Genomic DNA, 17608 nt, shown 5'->3' with positions numbered 1-17608 from the left:
ATTTGGGGACCAGCTCCGATTACGATAACCTTGATATACCATATGTTGTCAAGATCACTGCTTTGAGTAACGTTCAAGTAACAAAGTTTTAACCGTCGCTCGTTGTTTGTCAAAAAGTTATAAACAAAAAATGAAAGTATATATAATGAAGAGTATATATAATTTTCGGACACCATAAATGTCCACGCTTTTATATTATACATATATTGTATCGTTGAGAATAATAAATCATCTTTGTTTACTTTCTTTACTGAAATGTACATACTAGAAAATAATTTATTAAATTACTAGAAATAAATTTATTATACATTTATTCATACTGTGTCTACAATAAATGAGCTCCTGCCATAAAAGTCGATGATGTAATTAATTACATTGAAATACGTTAATCGCCTCTCTTTGCATTCGTCGAAATCTACTTGATATGTTTTATAATAGCATTTGCTATATCTTTAATCAGACAAGTTATAACGGTCTTCGCGGAAATCGCAGTTTTCTTGATCAATTTGACATCTTACTTATTAATCAGCATAATAATATATTTTTTATAAATAGATATCTATTTCTTTCTTTAAATAAAATGGTGTTGGAAAGTTAACCTGAAATTTTTTTTTTTTAGACTTACACGAAAGAAAAGAATCAACAAAGAAGTTTGCCGCCACATACAACTTTGCAGAGACAGGTGAAAGCTAACAGAAATGTTTATATACCAAGGTTCGTATATAATGTATTTCGGAAAGCATTATTTATTAACAAAAGCACATCTATTTTTATCTCAATTGCAAATAATATGAGTATCCTATGCGAACAATGATTGCGAAGCCCTTATAAAACCCTTATATAAAATTAGTCAACTTCACGATTTTTGACACATTGAGATATGAGAAAATAAATAAATTCTGAGCATAATTCTGATATCATTTTGAATAGTTACGGAGTTCCTGATACTCTTTTTTTTTAAATTCCGCTCTTTTTAGTTTAAAAAACATACTTTGGAAATCACGAGTTCTGATTGTAAACGTTAGAATTCTAAATCATTATATTCCTTAAGCCAAATATTCTCGCACGCAAATGCCGTATGCCTCTAGCTATTATAATTTCCGAAATATCGATTTTTTAAAAAATTAATTAACTTTTATAAAAAATTTGGACACTCACGAGTTCTGGCCAGAAATGTTAGAGGCCAGAATATCCCTTAAGATATAGACTTAAGGCCTTTAAGACATGTTTTTAGTGGACTTAAGACTACGTTCAGCCAATCAGATGGCCGAATAGAATTTTAAGACCTTACTTAAGACCTTACTTAAGCTTGAATATAAGAACGGTTCTATGAATACCGGCCTTAAGTCTATAGTTTTGACCTACTCAATTGTGTAATTTTAAAATAGCATTATTTTTTTTTTTTTTTTAGGTTTTATTTTCCAGGAGGAAAACCAGTTCCTCTCTTACAATTGGAAACGATCGTCTCAAAGATTACTGCAGCCTTTCAAAGTTTTCCGAATTGTTGTGCTTCTCGTGCGCAATTTCATACCATTACAAAGGTCAGAATTTATACATCTTTTTAATTAAAATAATTCAATGGTTTTTCAATTATTATTGCTACCTTCGATAGTAACATTAAAAATAAGAATAGTTAACATTAAGATGTAAATAAATAAAATCGGCTCTCTTTAATTTTAAATAATAAAACAAAGGTAGACTATATATAGAGAGCAAACGTAACATAAATAATGGTTATAAATAAAAAAACAGTTGAAATTGCAATACTTATAAGACAAATATATTACAATATTGGTAAAAGTATTGGTACAGTTTACAAGTTACATCTAAATTAAGGCGAACGTTTCGAGTCTGTTTTTGGGCCTTCTTCAGCGCGAAATCAGGAAAAGTAGCGAATAACGTTGTAATATAGAAAGCTGTAATATATTGTAGAAAGAAGTAAGAGAGAAACAGCTGGTAGATCCAAGTAAATTATGCGCAGTATGATGGGATGTTAAATGGAATTAAATACAAATAAAAACTAATAAAAAAACTTGTTGGTTTTTAAGCCGATAAGCATCTATCAAGAATAGTGACTCGACTAACACTATCAAATAAATCCAAGTGAATAATAATAATTTATATGTTATTTATACATAATGAAAGGTATAAGAGTCATTAAACCGTAAACAGAAAAGGATTTTTTTCTTACAATAGATGTTATCAATAATAAAATAGTACAGCAATAAGCGCAGTAGTAAAGTTTCGGATCGATCAGTTACTGTCTTATAAATGTTTTTTCGTGATATTCAAACTTTTGAGAGTTTGTTTATCACGTCATGATACATACACCCGGTAAATTCTCCGTGTCGGTTTGTAAATTTAAGCCGTTAAACTGCCTTTTTATGAAAAGCATTTTGGAAATGACTCTTTTGCTGTAAAAATACTTAACCTTATCCAGTATTTGCGCGTTGTCCCAGTCAAAGTCATGGTTATATTTTAATCTGTGACTGGTAATTACTGATTTGCAACTGTTGTTTCTATTAATATGGAATTTCTATCTAGGAGTATGTCCAGTTAATCTTGTTTTTGGCATTCTGAATGTCTGTCCGACGTAGGAAGCGTTACAGTTTTTACAGTTAATTTTCTAGACTACCATACATTAGTCTTAAATTTGTTGGGTACTCTGTCTTTGTGGACCTTGATGAATTTATTTAGTTTATTTAAACTGAGGTATGATAGAGGTATGATTTTAATTTTCATTTTTGGGAAGATATCTAAATTATATCTCTCAACATCCACACTGCCAGAAAAAAAAGGCACTATATTATCGGTTTAGTAGACAGAGCTTTCTTGAACTTGTTAGGTGAAAAGCCAGGAAGTGTGGCGCATATTACTAATACCCCTTTAGATAGCCTCTCAAAAGGATGGCGTTATATAGCTGAGAATTGCGAATTGACTGAACAAGAATTTTTATTAGCCGTGAAATTAGTTTTAAATTCTTCCTTTTTTTAGTTTTAATGGACTTATTTTATAGACAAACATTTGGTTGGGCTCTGATGGGCTTTCCCCTTTTCCCCATTACAAGACCTGGAAGAGAATGCTTTAAAAAAGTTAACAAATACGACGGCTTTTTATTTCAGATACGTAGATGACATTATTCTCGGAGCTCCCCAGTCACTAATTAATGACACATCACAAATATTTAATTCCTTCCACAGTAGACTAACATTTACCCTAGAAATTAGTGACAAGGATAGAAGGTTGAACTTCTGAGAATTGACTTTAATTCTAAAAAATAACAAAATAACTTTTGATTAGTACCATAAACCAACATTTTCTGGAAGATATCTAAATTTTGATTCACATCACTTATTATGTCAAAAGAAAGGCACAATTATAAGTCTAACGGAGCGTTTTTATTTTTTCCGATCTAAAATATCATTAAAAAGATTTAAAATTTTTATTATTGTAAATATCTTTTTAAACGACGGTTATTCTCATACGTTTTTAAGATTGTAAGAGAACGACTAAAAATACTATTTACTAAATTTCGTGGAAATGATAGGATTAGCAATAATAATCATAATGACAGCCAACTCTATTTCTTATTTTACTTTTATCATAAGTTTGATTTTTGATCAATTTAGTTCTTGAAACGCGGCTGTCATATATGATTTCAAAATTAAATTGTTTTATCGAAATGCAGAAAAATCCATATATCCAATAACAACCGCAATATTGTTTACAAAATAACATATTAAGATTATAATGGCTACGTAAGTCTAATAGACAACTAGAAACAAAGATATCTGACCAGAATCATGTTAATAGAAATATTAATATACATTCTGTGATTACGGAGCTTTCTTTTAATCATGATTTTGATTAGGATAACATTGACAGCGTCGCGGTTGTTGCTAGGCAACGTATTTAATTTTAGCTTCGTTTGGGGCGCAAAGCGCAAAGCGCAAAATCGCAAAGCGCAAAGCGCAAAGCGCAAATGCGCCGGACGGCTGGTCGTGGTCGGTGGTCCTGTGTTGCCGCACTGCTAACGGCATAGCCGTTACAATTTATACAGCATTATTTAATTTTTTTATAATTTTCCTTTTTTTTGACTTGTTGACTATTTGTATATATTATATATTGATATATGTCGTGATTTTCTTGACATTTATTATTATGCTTCTGCGTCATAAAGAAAGATCACAGGATGGTTGAAAAGTTTGACAGAATATTATTCAAGAAAAAAATTTGAATTATGTTGATTTGTGTACCAACAATATACATATATATACATATATAGCGTTTTGGCTCTGTATGACCTTTATTTTTGTGTAAATTTTTTATTGTTTGTGTTTTGTATATTGCTTGGTTTCATATGTTTGATATAAAAAATAAAAGAAAAATATGATTAGATTTTGATAAATTTGCGTAAAAAAATTACACTTCTGCGATTTTGTCGGCACTTAGATATGTTGTAGAGGAGGTTGTATTATCGCAATAATCAAATGAAGGACGGCATTGATTTAAAGAAGATAATATTTATAACAAATTAAAGTTTGACAATAAAGTTTTGTGTACATTGTAATAATATATTATTTTTAAATATAAGAATAACAAAATAACCTTCTTTACAGCATATATCTAAATGACGAAAGTACATAGATGAGGTATTATCTTTTATAGTTACTGATATTTTTGCTTTAAATCCTAAACAATAGGTGGTATAAATTTTACTTGAAAAAGAAACGAAAATCTATATCAAACTGTAAATTTTTAAATCTTGTTTCGCATTCGAAGTACTGGGTGCGATGATGGATCTTGCTTTATATGGAAAGTCAAAAATCTTAAACATAAAATTTCATATTTTTTGATCCCATGTTCGAAACATTCTGAAATCTGGGATGTCTTTGATGCTTATATAACTTTAAAATTACAGGTGTGAGCAATATATTTAATGAGAAATATTCAATCACCTTCTCTCTATACAGCATATTTCAAGATCATTGAAATCGATGAAATTATCCTTTCATTTTCAATATTTTGTCATTCTATCGATTCTATTTTTCTATTACTTAGGCTTGTGACTTGCCCTTATACTGGAAAATACCACTTTTCTTGGCAACGGGTGGTGACCAAAAAGGAACCGTCGAGATGAATGCATTTCTGGAATTTTGGAAAGAGTAAGATATAAAACAGAATTTATATTGTTTTATTTTAAATATTATCTCCCAGCGCAATTATGAACAGGATGTCTACTTTCTGAAAAAATATGGAAATCTGAAATTTTTAGGAATTTTTTTTGTGTCTAAAAAAATTAGAGGATTTTTATGGAATCTTATTGAACTCATTGTCAGAATTTTTTTCGCTAATTTTTCTCTCATATTGTAAATAATTGGAAAGCCAAGTGAATTATGTGTTTAAAATATATTATAAATAAATAAATATATATATATATATATATATATATATATATATATATATATATACATACATATGTATATGTGCGTGCGTGCGTGCGTGCGACTAATTAATGATATCGATAAAATTGGAAAATTAATTGTGGGATGGAGTAAAAGCTTTTCGAATTTTTCTAACATTTCGAAAATTGTATTTTTTAATGCGAAACGAGTATTTTTTGCTCTTTTTTTGTATTTAACTTAGTTATATTTTACCATCATTAATTGGCTCTATTACTTAATTTATTGCGAAATTGAACATTTCCACAATTATCCTTTCTAACGTAAAAAAGTTGCATTTTTTTTCTATTTCCTGCACTTTGTGGCCTAATATTTCACCAGCATCATTAATTAACTTTAATTATTTAATTAAATAAGTCCGTTAAATCAGTCCGTTGTTAATCGGATTTATTCCCAGTTTCGAGAAACTGGCTCATATCACAGACGACCGGGTCAGGGCCCGTCTTCGTGAAACAAAATTGGGAAGATCGAGCAATCATATTCAACAAGCTGTACAAAATTGCTCTGTATCCGTGTGTAATCGCCGACCATGTTAATCATGGTCAACAACGTCCGATCTCAGTTTCAATGAATCGTAAGAAATTACTTAAGAGAAGCAAGATTATATACGCTCGTCGACCAGGTTTCATAAAGATATCTGAAATGAAAGAAACCTAACCCACCGTCTCCTGTGACTAAATAATGCTCATTCTTTAGTCAACATGCGACAAAGACAATGGAATTCTGGACTTTGGACTGGTTTACGGATGAGTATATTGTGCCTTTTTGGCAATGATGTATTTCCAAATGTTGTCATTTCGAACTTTGTGCAATATTTTTCCGTAATCATTCCGAACGTGACTAATTTGAACGTGGCCAATTTTAACACGTGGTCATTTCAAACGTGGGCAAATTGTATATTGAATCTACTCTAACATAACGTAACATAATATAACATAATATACGTCTGTCTTCGAGACTAAAAAAAAAAAAAAAAAACTGCCATTTCTGGCCTTCGCGCTTAAACATAACGTTTCCTTTTTGGCGCGTAAGACAAAATAAACGAAACGAGAATATTCTAATAAAGAATATATATCTAATGGTATCTTATACTCTTACAATATATGTATATACATACATACAATATAAGATCTGTTAACATGACCTGACGTCATCAGATTGTCGACAGAAACCGAGTAAGCTTTGCGTGCGCGCATTCCGTAAGCAGGCTCTGTTAGCAGATTATAAAAGTTTAATGCAGATATAAATGCCGATCTGTTAGCAACTTCTAAGGAAATCTCTTGCCAATCTGCTGGCATAATACGCACATTTTGCTTACAAGGTGTATAATACAATACAAGCAATAAGTATGGAGCAATAAAGTGACAAACAAATGTTGAATTTGATATGTTTCTATAATATTATCTAAAATAAATAAATAAATATTGTCTTTCTCTATTTATTAGTAAAAAATTGTGCATTATTTGATAAAACTTTAATTAATTTTATTAAATAAAATTATATAATATAATATTGTACAATATTATATCATTTATTGCAGACTAACAATAACTCATCATGATACAGCTAGTAAATTCATCAGAATTGTCACTCGGAGACTTCGAAACAATATACTTCCAGAAGATTTAATTCCACTTGTACAAGATGTAGTAGAAACGCATCCAGGATTAACGTTTTTAAAAGAAGCTACGGAATTCCATTCCCGCTATGTGCATACGGTTCGTACGGAATAGCTTATATATATATATATATATATATATATATATAATATATATATATATATATATATATATATATATATACATATTCTATTTCTTATCTGATCCAAATTTGCAGATTATTATCAAAATGCAATTAAACAATAGATTTGTATAACTTGTGTTTAATATCTAGATAAATATGAAGAAAAGATCACACCTTACAGAGTTTAAGAATTTTAATACTTCCCTCACGGAAAAAATACTCAAATTTTAAATGTTTATATCCAATTTTCAGTGTAAACACTCAATTTTGAGAGTTTACTCCCAGAGTTTACTTCCATAATTTGATTTTTTTTAAATCTTTCACGCGTTTTCAAGTTATAAGACGAAATCATTCACAGATACTTATGTATACATAAATATAATTATAGGTGATTGCCAGGATATTTTATTGTGTAAATCGAAGTTGGAGTGGAAAAATCTCATTAGCGGAATTGAGGAGAAGCAATTTGTTAACGGTGATTGCTGTACTTGAGCACGAAGAAGATATCAATCAAGTTACAGCCTATTTCAGTTATGAACATTTTTATGTAATATATTGCAAATTCTGGGAATTGGATCGCGATCACGATCTCTTTATAGATAAAATGGATCTAACAAGGCATAATGATCATGGTGAGAGAATATATTTTGCGATTAAATATGCTTATAATACACGCCAATGTATTTTATTTCGAATAAAAAGTTTTGCTAATTTGATTTATTAATTTGATTGAATTACTTTTAGCATTGTCAACTCGAATGATCGAAAGAATATTTAGCGGTGCCGTGACAAGGGGTAGTAGAGTAAAGAGCGGTAACAATGCACAACAATTAGAAGATAAGATGAGTTACACGGAATTTGTGTGGTTTCTTCTTAGCGAGGAAGATAAAAATCACCCCACTGCCATTGAATATTGGTTTAGGTAATTATTCCGCATTAGTCGCGTGAGAGAGATAATAGCATTTACACGTAATTATAGATTTTTAATTTTTTCTACTTGTTATAATTTTTCGTTGATAGATGCATGGATCTTGATGGCGATGGTTATTTATCGATGTATGAATTAGAATATTTCTATGAAGAGCAATTACGTCGAATGGAAGCGATTGGTCTGGAAACATTGCCTTTTGAAGATTGCCTTTGTCAGGTAACATTATAAGTTTCTTAATAGAATATATATAGTTTTGTATTTTAAAGTTTGAATTTTGGAATAATATTGAAAAATATGAATTGAAAAATGTGAATAAAAGGCGTTATAATAAAATGTAAAAAATACATGATTCAGATGTTAGATATGATTCATCCGGTAACACCAGGCAAGATATCATTAAGTGATTTGAAAAAATGTAAAATGACGTCCATCTTCTTTGATACCTTCTTTAATCTGGAAAAATATTTGGATCATGAGCAAAGGGATCCTTTTGCTTCGACGAGAGATCACGACGCTGATGGTCATGAAGTGCGTATTATTTATTTTATCATTTTCCTAAATATTTATTGAAGAAACATTTTCTAAATTCAATAATCGGATTTTTTATTAATGACTTAGGGATCACAGGGATTACTTTTGATTATAAAAAATTATTAAAATCATGATTTTTATTTACACTAAGTATAAATTACAATATTTATTCACAATATTTATATTTATATATTTTCGTCATATACATATATGTATATATACAAGGTGTTTAATTCAAGTCAAGACACTCAAGTATCTAAAAAGTATGTAAAATTAAAAAAAAAAAAAAAGTGTATTAAACAGAAGTTATTTGGTTTTGAAGGGGAGATCTTGAAGTGAACGTTTTGTTCTAGGTGAAAACATTTCTGAAATTTCAAGATTATTATTCCTTTTTTTAAATGAACTATTCTAATTTTTTTATAAATTAATTCCTCGCGATATTTGACGTAAAAAATTATAAGGATAATAAAAAAATTGAATGATTTGCGAGATTTTTTACTATATTTTAATTTGAGAGATTTTTACATAAAATATGAAATATCGCGTAAAATATTCAATTTTTTATTATTAATTTTTTATCACAGTTATTTTGTAAAAATCTACTTTTATTAGTGCAAGTATCAAAAATATGAATTATTTTTGCTACAGCTTTCGGATTGGGATCGTTTCGCAGCAGAAGAGTACGAATTATTAGTTGCAGAAGAAAGTGGAAATGAACAACCAGAACAAATGTAAATGTTACTTACATTACAGAATTACAAGCTATAAATCGACAACTAAATTTTAAATATATATATATATATATATATATATATATATTTATATATATATATATATATATTATATGCTTGCCTTTATACTTGGTATATTCTACACAATCAATTATAAAATCTTATATAGCTTATCTGTTATTTATTTTTTTTTAATTTCAATATAATATACATAGATATATATTTTATTTATTATTTAATTATTTATATTTCGATATCAATTTTTATGTACTGCATGTATTGTAGATAAGTAAATACTTTATACTTTTTTCATGTGAACTGATAGTAATAAATGTACTCCTTTTCTACTATGATTATAACAATGATGCATTTCTTGCAGGCTGTGTGATGATGAAATGTAACCATCATCTACAGCTCAGTAAGTAAAAAAATAAGAAAGCATGATGCAAAAATGCATGCACGTAAATAAATTAAAATGTAAAAATGCATTAATTTTGTAAGCTTATTTTATCTTTAAGATATATAATTTATTTTACGATACGAGAGAGAGAGAAAGAGAGAGAGAGAGAGAGAGAGAGAGAGAGAGAGAGAGAGAGAGAGAGAGAGAGAGAGTATTGTAATATTTGGGTATATAAGGTTTATTTAAATGACATTTGAGTTTTCATATAATTATTATTAGTATAATGACTTTATAACAATTTTATAATAATTTTTGAGCGTACACATTTTTTGGAATTAAATACCTGAGAAATTTTCTAAAAGTAAGAAAAATATTTTTAACATTTTATAATTTTGCTTGCTCATAGGGCACACAGCATCGACTCATTTTGGGAATTATTGCCAAATGTGGATACTTTAATGGATAAGTCAGTGGATATGATCAAGACTGCAAATTCATTAACGAACACATCAGATGTTTGTGTGCAACAACAACTGAAACATGAAGATAGCAATGATAGCGATGATTATGCAGACAGCGACAATTAATTTTTCGACAAATTTATTCAATAATATAGTGAGAAAAAAAATCAAGAAGTAACAGAAAGTGTTATGATATTATCAAAACACAATCTGTTAACTGATGATTTTAAAGACTGCACGTGTTATATGTATCTTTAAAGTTGTAACAAGACGTGCTGGATAATTTTTTCGTATTGTTATAATATATTACAGAATTAGATTTTAATTAATAATCTTTTTAAAGGAAAGTGCCCATGCAACATTGATCACATATACCCTTTGACTCAAAAGTGATATTTCTTCTATAATATACAGTTATTTAATAGATTATCAAATACACTCGACGTATATATCAACTATATATTTTAACATATCAAATTATGTACATTTGGGGAATATTAAGGTATATATTGAGATATCATGCGCTTAGATATTTGTATATCACAATAGTTACACAAGTCAAAATTATATACTTTTGTTTAATATAAGCTGTTGTTTATTTTTTATTTTTATGTTTAATATTTACAAATTTAATATTTTACACTCTCTTGTCAAATCTTTATATATATTAAATGCTACATCAATATCAAACATACAATTCATCTAATGTAAGCTATGATGTAGCTATGATACTGAACATGACATATGCCTCAAATATGATCTCAATATGTACGTAATTTTGTGTATCAAAGTAAACCTAATGTAGAATATACATGATTGCATATAGTACAAACGTAGATTATATAGATATTAAAGTATTGCAATATATGTATATTTTATATTTATTTCGTGGATTAATATGCATGTATACACACATGTGTGTGTATATATATATACACAGGGTGTTCGACAATTCGTAAAAATCTCTCATGTACAGATAGAGCGGATCAAACTAAGAAAAAAACTCTTTTACCATTTTGCGATTTTCGCAATAATTATTAAGAAATTAATTTTCCGAAAATCGCAAAACAATACAGAACTTTTTTGCTCAGTTTAATCCGCTCTACCTGTACACGAGAGATTTTTTACGAACTATCGGACACCCTGTATATACATTTATTTTTAAATTATAACATAAGTATATATATATATATATATATATATATATAGTATATAACATATAATATATAATATGTAATTTATAATATATAATATATAACATATAATATATATAATATATAATATATTATATATATAATATATAATATATATTAACACCCGTATGTATGTACTATTTCTTTTACTTTCCATATTTTCAGAACTAAATGTATTTAATAAATTATTATGGATCATCTATATTATAATAAGTACGCAGGTGCGTGCGTGCGCGCGCGCGCGCGCGCGCGCGCGTGTGTGTGTGTGTGTGTGTGTGTGTGTGTGTGTGTGCATAAAGTAGTGTTTCAAAATTCGAGGAAAATAAGATTGCAACAAAAAAATCCTAAAAAATTAAGTAATAAAAATGCATGTTATTTTTTATTTCAAGAAATATTTTTCAAGATATATGTATAAGAGTTTAAAGCAAATTACAGACTATGTTCAGATAATTGCTTATTCACTTGTGCACTATAATATTATTAGATACACGTACGCAAACAGGCGACTGTCTAAATGTAGTCCCATATAGCGCAACACAGATTCAAAATGTCAGAAGAATATCATAAAAGTATATTGAATATATTTTCCGAACATTCAAGATACATACCTACTATATACAGACTAAAGATGTTTCCGACATTTCTGCTTCTCAGTACATACCAAGAATATCTTCTATACTATAATATAATATGTATATTTTTAGAATGTCTTCAATGTGTTTGTAATATGTATTTAGTACGTTTGTAATACATATGTATATAAAGTGGATTGAAAATTTTTTTTTAATCTAATAGTAAGTGTGGAAAACTTGCCCTTATACTAATAATAAATGTGCAAAATTTCAAATCTGTTTATATGATGTACACAGATACACATATATGTATGTATACATTCATACGTTTCATGTCAAACAGATCAGTAAGACGTAAACAAACTTTACTGTTCGTAATATCCATTTATAAAACCTAAGGAACAGCATTAAAATTAAACTTTAATTTGTTTTATATCTTCTAAACCAATGTCGTCCCTCACTTATCATACTTCTTGCGGGTGATTACTCAGATTACCTCCCCCTACAATATATCTAAGTAGAAATAAAATCGGTGATATGTAACCTCTTATGCATATTTACCGAAATTTTATTTTTATATAGGAATTAAATTATGAATTTTGCCTCAAACAAATAAATTGACAATTCTTTATTTATTTGTCAAATTTTAAGTATAATCTATTTAATATTCTGAAATTCTTGTTGGAATTGTATCACAAATGAATCTGATAGAAAAACCGATACTTTGAATCTTGAGTGTTTGTATTGCCGCCCGTTAGATTTTATATACTTTTATGACAAAAACCTCAATATAAAATAGTCTTGTCTATATTTCGCTGCGTAGTAGTAAGCAGAGGAACATGTATATACTTAAAAATATATCCTGAAAATATATAAGAAGAAATAATATGCAGCAAGAAATGCTTGTAAATATGTTCTCAAAATATTACATACATGTATATCCACAGTACATTCAATATATGTAAATATGGGATATTCAAATGATATCATGTGCTGTCTGGGATGATTAATCAGCTTTAATTTCTTATATCTCAAAAACTACTGTTTGGAATAAAAAATAAAATATTTTTCGTACTTAATAATTTTTATGAACTTTCATGCGGTCTTATTATTCTCGAATCTTTCAGAATACACTTTATACACACACATATATATATATATATATATATATATATATATATATATATATATATAAGTGTTTCAAAATTTGCAAGTCAAAGTATTATATAACAGGAAAGTTTTGGGAAAATTAAGGAATAAAAATATTTGCAATTTTTTCAAACAATTGTTATTGATATATATAAGAATTTAATCCATCACAGTTGCTTGTTTGTATGTATATGTACATGCGTCATTAAACTAGCGCACATAACTCACAAACAGACAACTGTTTAAATAAATATATTGTACATATATATACAAATATTGTATACAATATATTGTATATAAAATGTAAAATAATGTCTTTTTAATAACAAATTCGTTGACCAATTTGAAGACAACATTTCTTTAGCGAAAATATTGAGAGAGAGGCATTAATAATTTCCAAATTATAATATAAACGATTGAAAATAAAGGACTTCTTTTTTCAAACTAAACTTTGTGAAGTTAACAAATTAACAAAACTACAATCTTCAATTAATTTCAGTAAATTAAGTAAAGTTTACTTAATAAAATTTTAATTTAAGGTTTTTAGTTACAAAAATATACATATAATGGCAAGAAATAAAAACTTGAAAAAAATAGTGACTCTTCTTGATATTTTTGAGATAAAAAAGTAGCTTCAAATTGATCAGAGAACTTTTATTATTAAAATGACATCTGGTTTTGAGATAACTTGTATATGTATATATGTATGTATCATGTGCACGTGCATATTTTATATACACATACATACACAACCAAATCTATGAAAATCATGTACTGCAAATTGTGCGCTAATATATTAGCATAACTCCGGCAGCAGTCGAACATGATCTGCTATTTTATTATAAGTTAATGTCGACAGAAATGCATGAGAAAAGAAGCATTTTTTTCATAATGTACTATAAAAAATGATGCAAGAATTAAGTAAACATAAAATTTTTAGCATAAAAACAATAGAATTTGAGTATTGCGTGTTGGCACAATATTTTAACAGAAACTAACTAGTCAAAAATTGATATGATTATAATATGACATTATGCTATATTGGCAGATTGTTGCCAGAGGTCAAGTTTATCTGTAAACCTGGCATGAAAAAATACAGCAGAAATCGTATACACGGTCATACCATCTCAAAAGATAATAGCAAATACACACAGTATAATACACAGTACACAATATAGTTTTTTGTTATCATAAAATAATGGCAGAAATATACTGATACTACGTAATAAATATTGTAGTAATATTGGATTATAGTTCTTTTGTTATTGTTATATAATGATATCTATTTTGTATGCCTGTCGCGGGCAAAGATATGCAAAAAATGCAACTAAAAGTATCCAGAATATTTATTTCTTCTTCTTTCTTGTTTTTATTTTAACAAGTCCTGTTTTTTTCTTATTACTTTTCATCCGTCTTGAAATGTAGACATTCAGCTTTCCATCTTTTAAGAGGACGACCAAGGGACCTTTGATTTTAGCTTCTGATCTTTAGCCTATTTCGCGATTCTATTCTGGTCTATCCTGTTTATGTGGTCTCTTTATTGATGTCTTCTCGACTTTATCCATCTTCTCATATCTTTTATCATAGTTTTTTTCGTATGATATAATACTCCTTATTTTATCTCGTAAAGTTATAGTTCTCCTTTTATAGTTGTCAATATTTCATTTTTACACTTCTCATGAGTCTTTTGGTTTTAGATGTCTCTGCCCAAGTTTTCGCTGCATATGTCAAAATCGGTCAAAATCTCACGCAGGTCTTATAGATCCTTACTTTGTTTTCCATGATCATATATTTATTTCTCCATATGACGTATCTTAAGTTTCCAGAGATTTCGACACTTTGATAGCATTCTCTCTTATCTTTTTTATAATATTTCCGTTGCTTGATATTTGTGATCCATAATTTCATCACTTATTCTTATGATATTATTAGCCATCAGTATGCATCGGAAGGGGTCTTTCAAGATAACTATAGATTTTGTTTTCTCTGTGGATGGGATGTTAAACTTTTCCGTGATTGTGGTGAATGTAAACAAAGGATGCTGAAGATCATTTTCTGCTATTGGTATAGTATCATCAGCATAATATTTCTACGGATTTATTAGTCATTTTGTAGCCCGCTCCGACCTTTTTTGCTTCCTTGATAATTTCATTCATTATTATGTTGAAAAAGTTGTTAGATAGATTGTTTTTCTAGATTGTTCCTTTGCCTGACTCCGACGTTTTAATTAATTTTGATACATGTCCTGTATATACATTTAGTTTTGTTATACATATATTTCCATACAAACACGCGCATACACGCACACACGCACGCGCACACACGCGCGCGCGCGCGTACATATGTGTAGGATGTTTCGTCAACATACAGCTCAGTACAACCGGTTGCCTACCCATAGGAGCGGAAAGTCGGTAATGCAGGAATAGATAATACAGATTACGCGCGTTTATTACATTTTTGACGAAGTATACTAGCTGTTACGCTATTAACACGCAATAAGCTTAGAAGAAAAAGAAGAAATTAAATTGCAACAAAATAGCAAACTTGTGACATAAATATTTTAAAGCATATATCTAAAAAAATATTATAATATTATCTCTTCCTGCATTACCGACTTTCCGCTCCTATGGGCAGGCAACCGGTCGTACTGTATGTTGACGAAACACCTTGTACATACACACATTTCTATCACATCGTGATACAGAATGCTTAATTTCTACTGCATATCAGTATGATAGATTTTGCTTATTGTTAGTAATTGTTTGCATACTGCTGGCATTTCGCTATCTTGTTAAGTTTATATGTATACAGAATATTTTATTTTTATCGATACGCTTGAAATTCTTTGAAAGTACTAATTAATAAAAAAGATAAATTAAATTTCAAAGATGTATATATAGACTTAATAAATATATAAGTCAAAGTAATAAAGAAAAGCTTATTGGCAGAGTCAAATGGTTGAGGGAATATATTTATTAAATGTTCATAAACGAATTTAGAGGATTAAAATTAAAACGTTTAATTGTTATTATGTTTGTATGGCAACTCTATTTGTGAACATGTAATTAATATATGCACTATCAATCGCATTTGCTTTGTTAAATTTCTTTCTTATTAGTTTGACATTAAACTTATTCTGTTTTAAGAGTCGACAAGAGACACTGCTGTGGAGACCTTTGTCAGCTAGAGGTTTTGTTTTCTGCATATTTCAGCCAAAATATGCATTGAAAAACGTTATAATTATAGAATTCGTAATTAGTACTGACTCTTTGTGCTAAAGAGCGATTTTTTCGATAATAGATCAAAAAAGAAAAATCATAATTTAAAAAGACAGCGGTTTAGTTAGTTACGGTTCAAAGTACATGAACCGTAACTACCACGAGTTGGTTTTTTATTTATTATAAATTTTTAAGAATCAAATTGTAAAATCCAGTTCTTTAGCAATTCTAGGTTTATAAAGAATACATAGGCAAAATGTATAAAGAGATTATTTTCACGGCCGAATATGCAGAAAACGGGTTTTGCATTGCTAAAACTGTAGAATGTAAATTAGCGTATGTACAATTTATTATAAATTTGTAAAAGCTAAATTAAAATTCGATTCTTTAGCACTAATTTTAATAATATAAGAAACATAAGAAATATTGTACATCAAAACAAAGTTCACGGAAAAATGTAAATTTTTTTGTTGGCGAGGCGTTTGTTAATGAATATCATCTGTACCTAAAAAATAGGTACAGTAGTGCAATTAACGATAAATTACATTGGTAGCATCATATGACAAGGAGAGACAATAATGCCGTCTTTCTTGCAATATAATGATAATGATAAGTTCGGCGTATACGGACATATATCTCAATACATTTCATGAGAGTTCATTTTTCAATGTTAATAATTATGAAACTGGAGTTTACCCGTCACTCCTTACGACCCTTAAATGGGACATGTCAATGGTACTGTCAATATAATTTTCAAAAAGTGCTTTTACAATTTTAAAATTATCTTTGTGTTTTCTTAAACTTATACATTTTTTCACAGAAACTTATTCTTTGTTATTCAATATAGTAAAGTGTAATATTAAGATAGAATTAAAAAAAAAAAAAAAAAAAAAAAAAAAAAAAAACAATAGTTTATTTTATATTTTATTTTGATATATCGTGATGTAATATAAAAAAATATCTTGTACTCTTTTTTTTTATTAAAATGTTTATTAAATTTTTCATACAATAATGAATATAATTGATTTAATGAACCTATCTTTATATAAATGCACCTGTAATGTGCGATTGCATAGCTTTTAAATATATCTATGTAGATTTTTTAATTTTATAATTAATTCACTATATTTTATATGAAAAAATATTAAGATTATTAAAAAAATACTTCACAAATTATTACAAATATATCAAAAATTAATACACTATATAAAATATTA

The 17608-nt window shown here is 28.2% G+C and overlaps 1 protein-coding gene across 22 annotated transcripts in view; it reads left to right on the top strand.

Moving 5' to 3' along the window:
- The window catches only part of LOC140674537 (uncharacterized), a 28784-nt gene extending 16540 nt beyond the window's left edge, over window positions 1–12244 (top strand). For 21 of the 22 annotated variants that reach the window (XM_072908250.1, XM_072908215.1, XM_072908223.1 and 18 more), the window contains 10 exons: window positions 620–714; window positions 1412–1541; window positions 5062–5165; window positions 7003–7180; window positions 7594–7837; window positions 7950–8127; window positions 8226–8352; window positions 8491–8664; window positions 9316–9398; window positions 10205–12244. In XM_072908250.1, coding sequence (XP_072764351.1) covers window positions 620–714; window positions 1412–1541; window positions 5062–5165; window positions 7003–7180; window positions 7594–7837; window positions 7950–8127; window positions 8226–8352; window positions 8491–8664; window positions 9316–9398; window positions 10205–10385 — 1494 coding nt within the window. In that variant the 3' untranslated portion in view covers window positions 10386–12244. Of the gene's footprint in view, window positions 1–619; window positions 715–1411; window positions 1542–5061; window positions 5166–7002; window positions 7181–7593; window positions 7838–7949; window positions 8128–8225; window positions 8353–8490; window positions 8665–9315; window positions 9399–9777; window positions 9817–10204 lie in introns of all 22 variants that reach the window. The other variant, XM_072908312.1, reaches the window with a different exon arrangement.
- The last annotated feature ends 5364 nt before the right edge of the window (window positions 12245–17608 follow it).

The sequence above is a fragment of the Anoplolepis gracilipes genome, chromosome 2 (genome assembly GCF_047496725.1).
Source record: "Anoplolepis gracilipes chromosome 2, ASM4749672v1, whole genome shotgun sequence".
Lineage (NCBI taxonomy): Eukaryota > Metazoa > Arthropoda > Insecta > Hymenoptera > Formicidae > Anoplolepis > Anoplolepis gracilipes.
The sequence above is the reverse complement of the archived record's forward strand: the minus strand, read 5'-3'. Positions and strand labels throughout refer to the sequence as shown.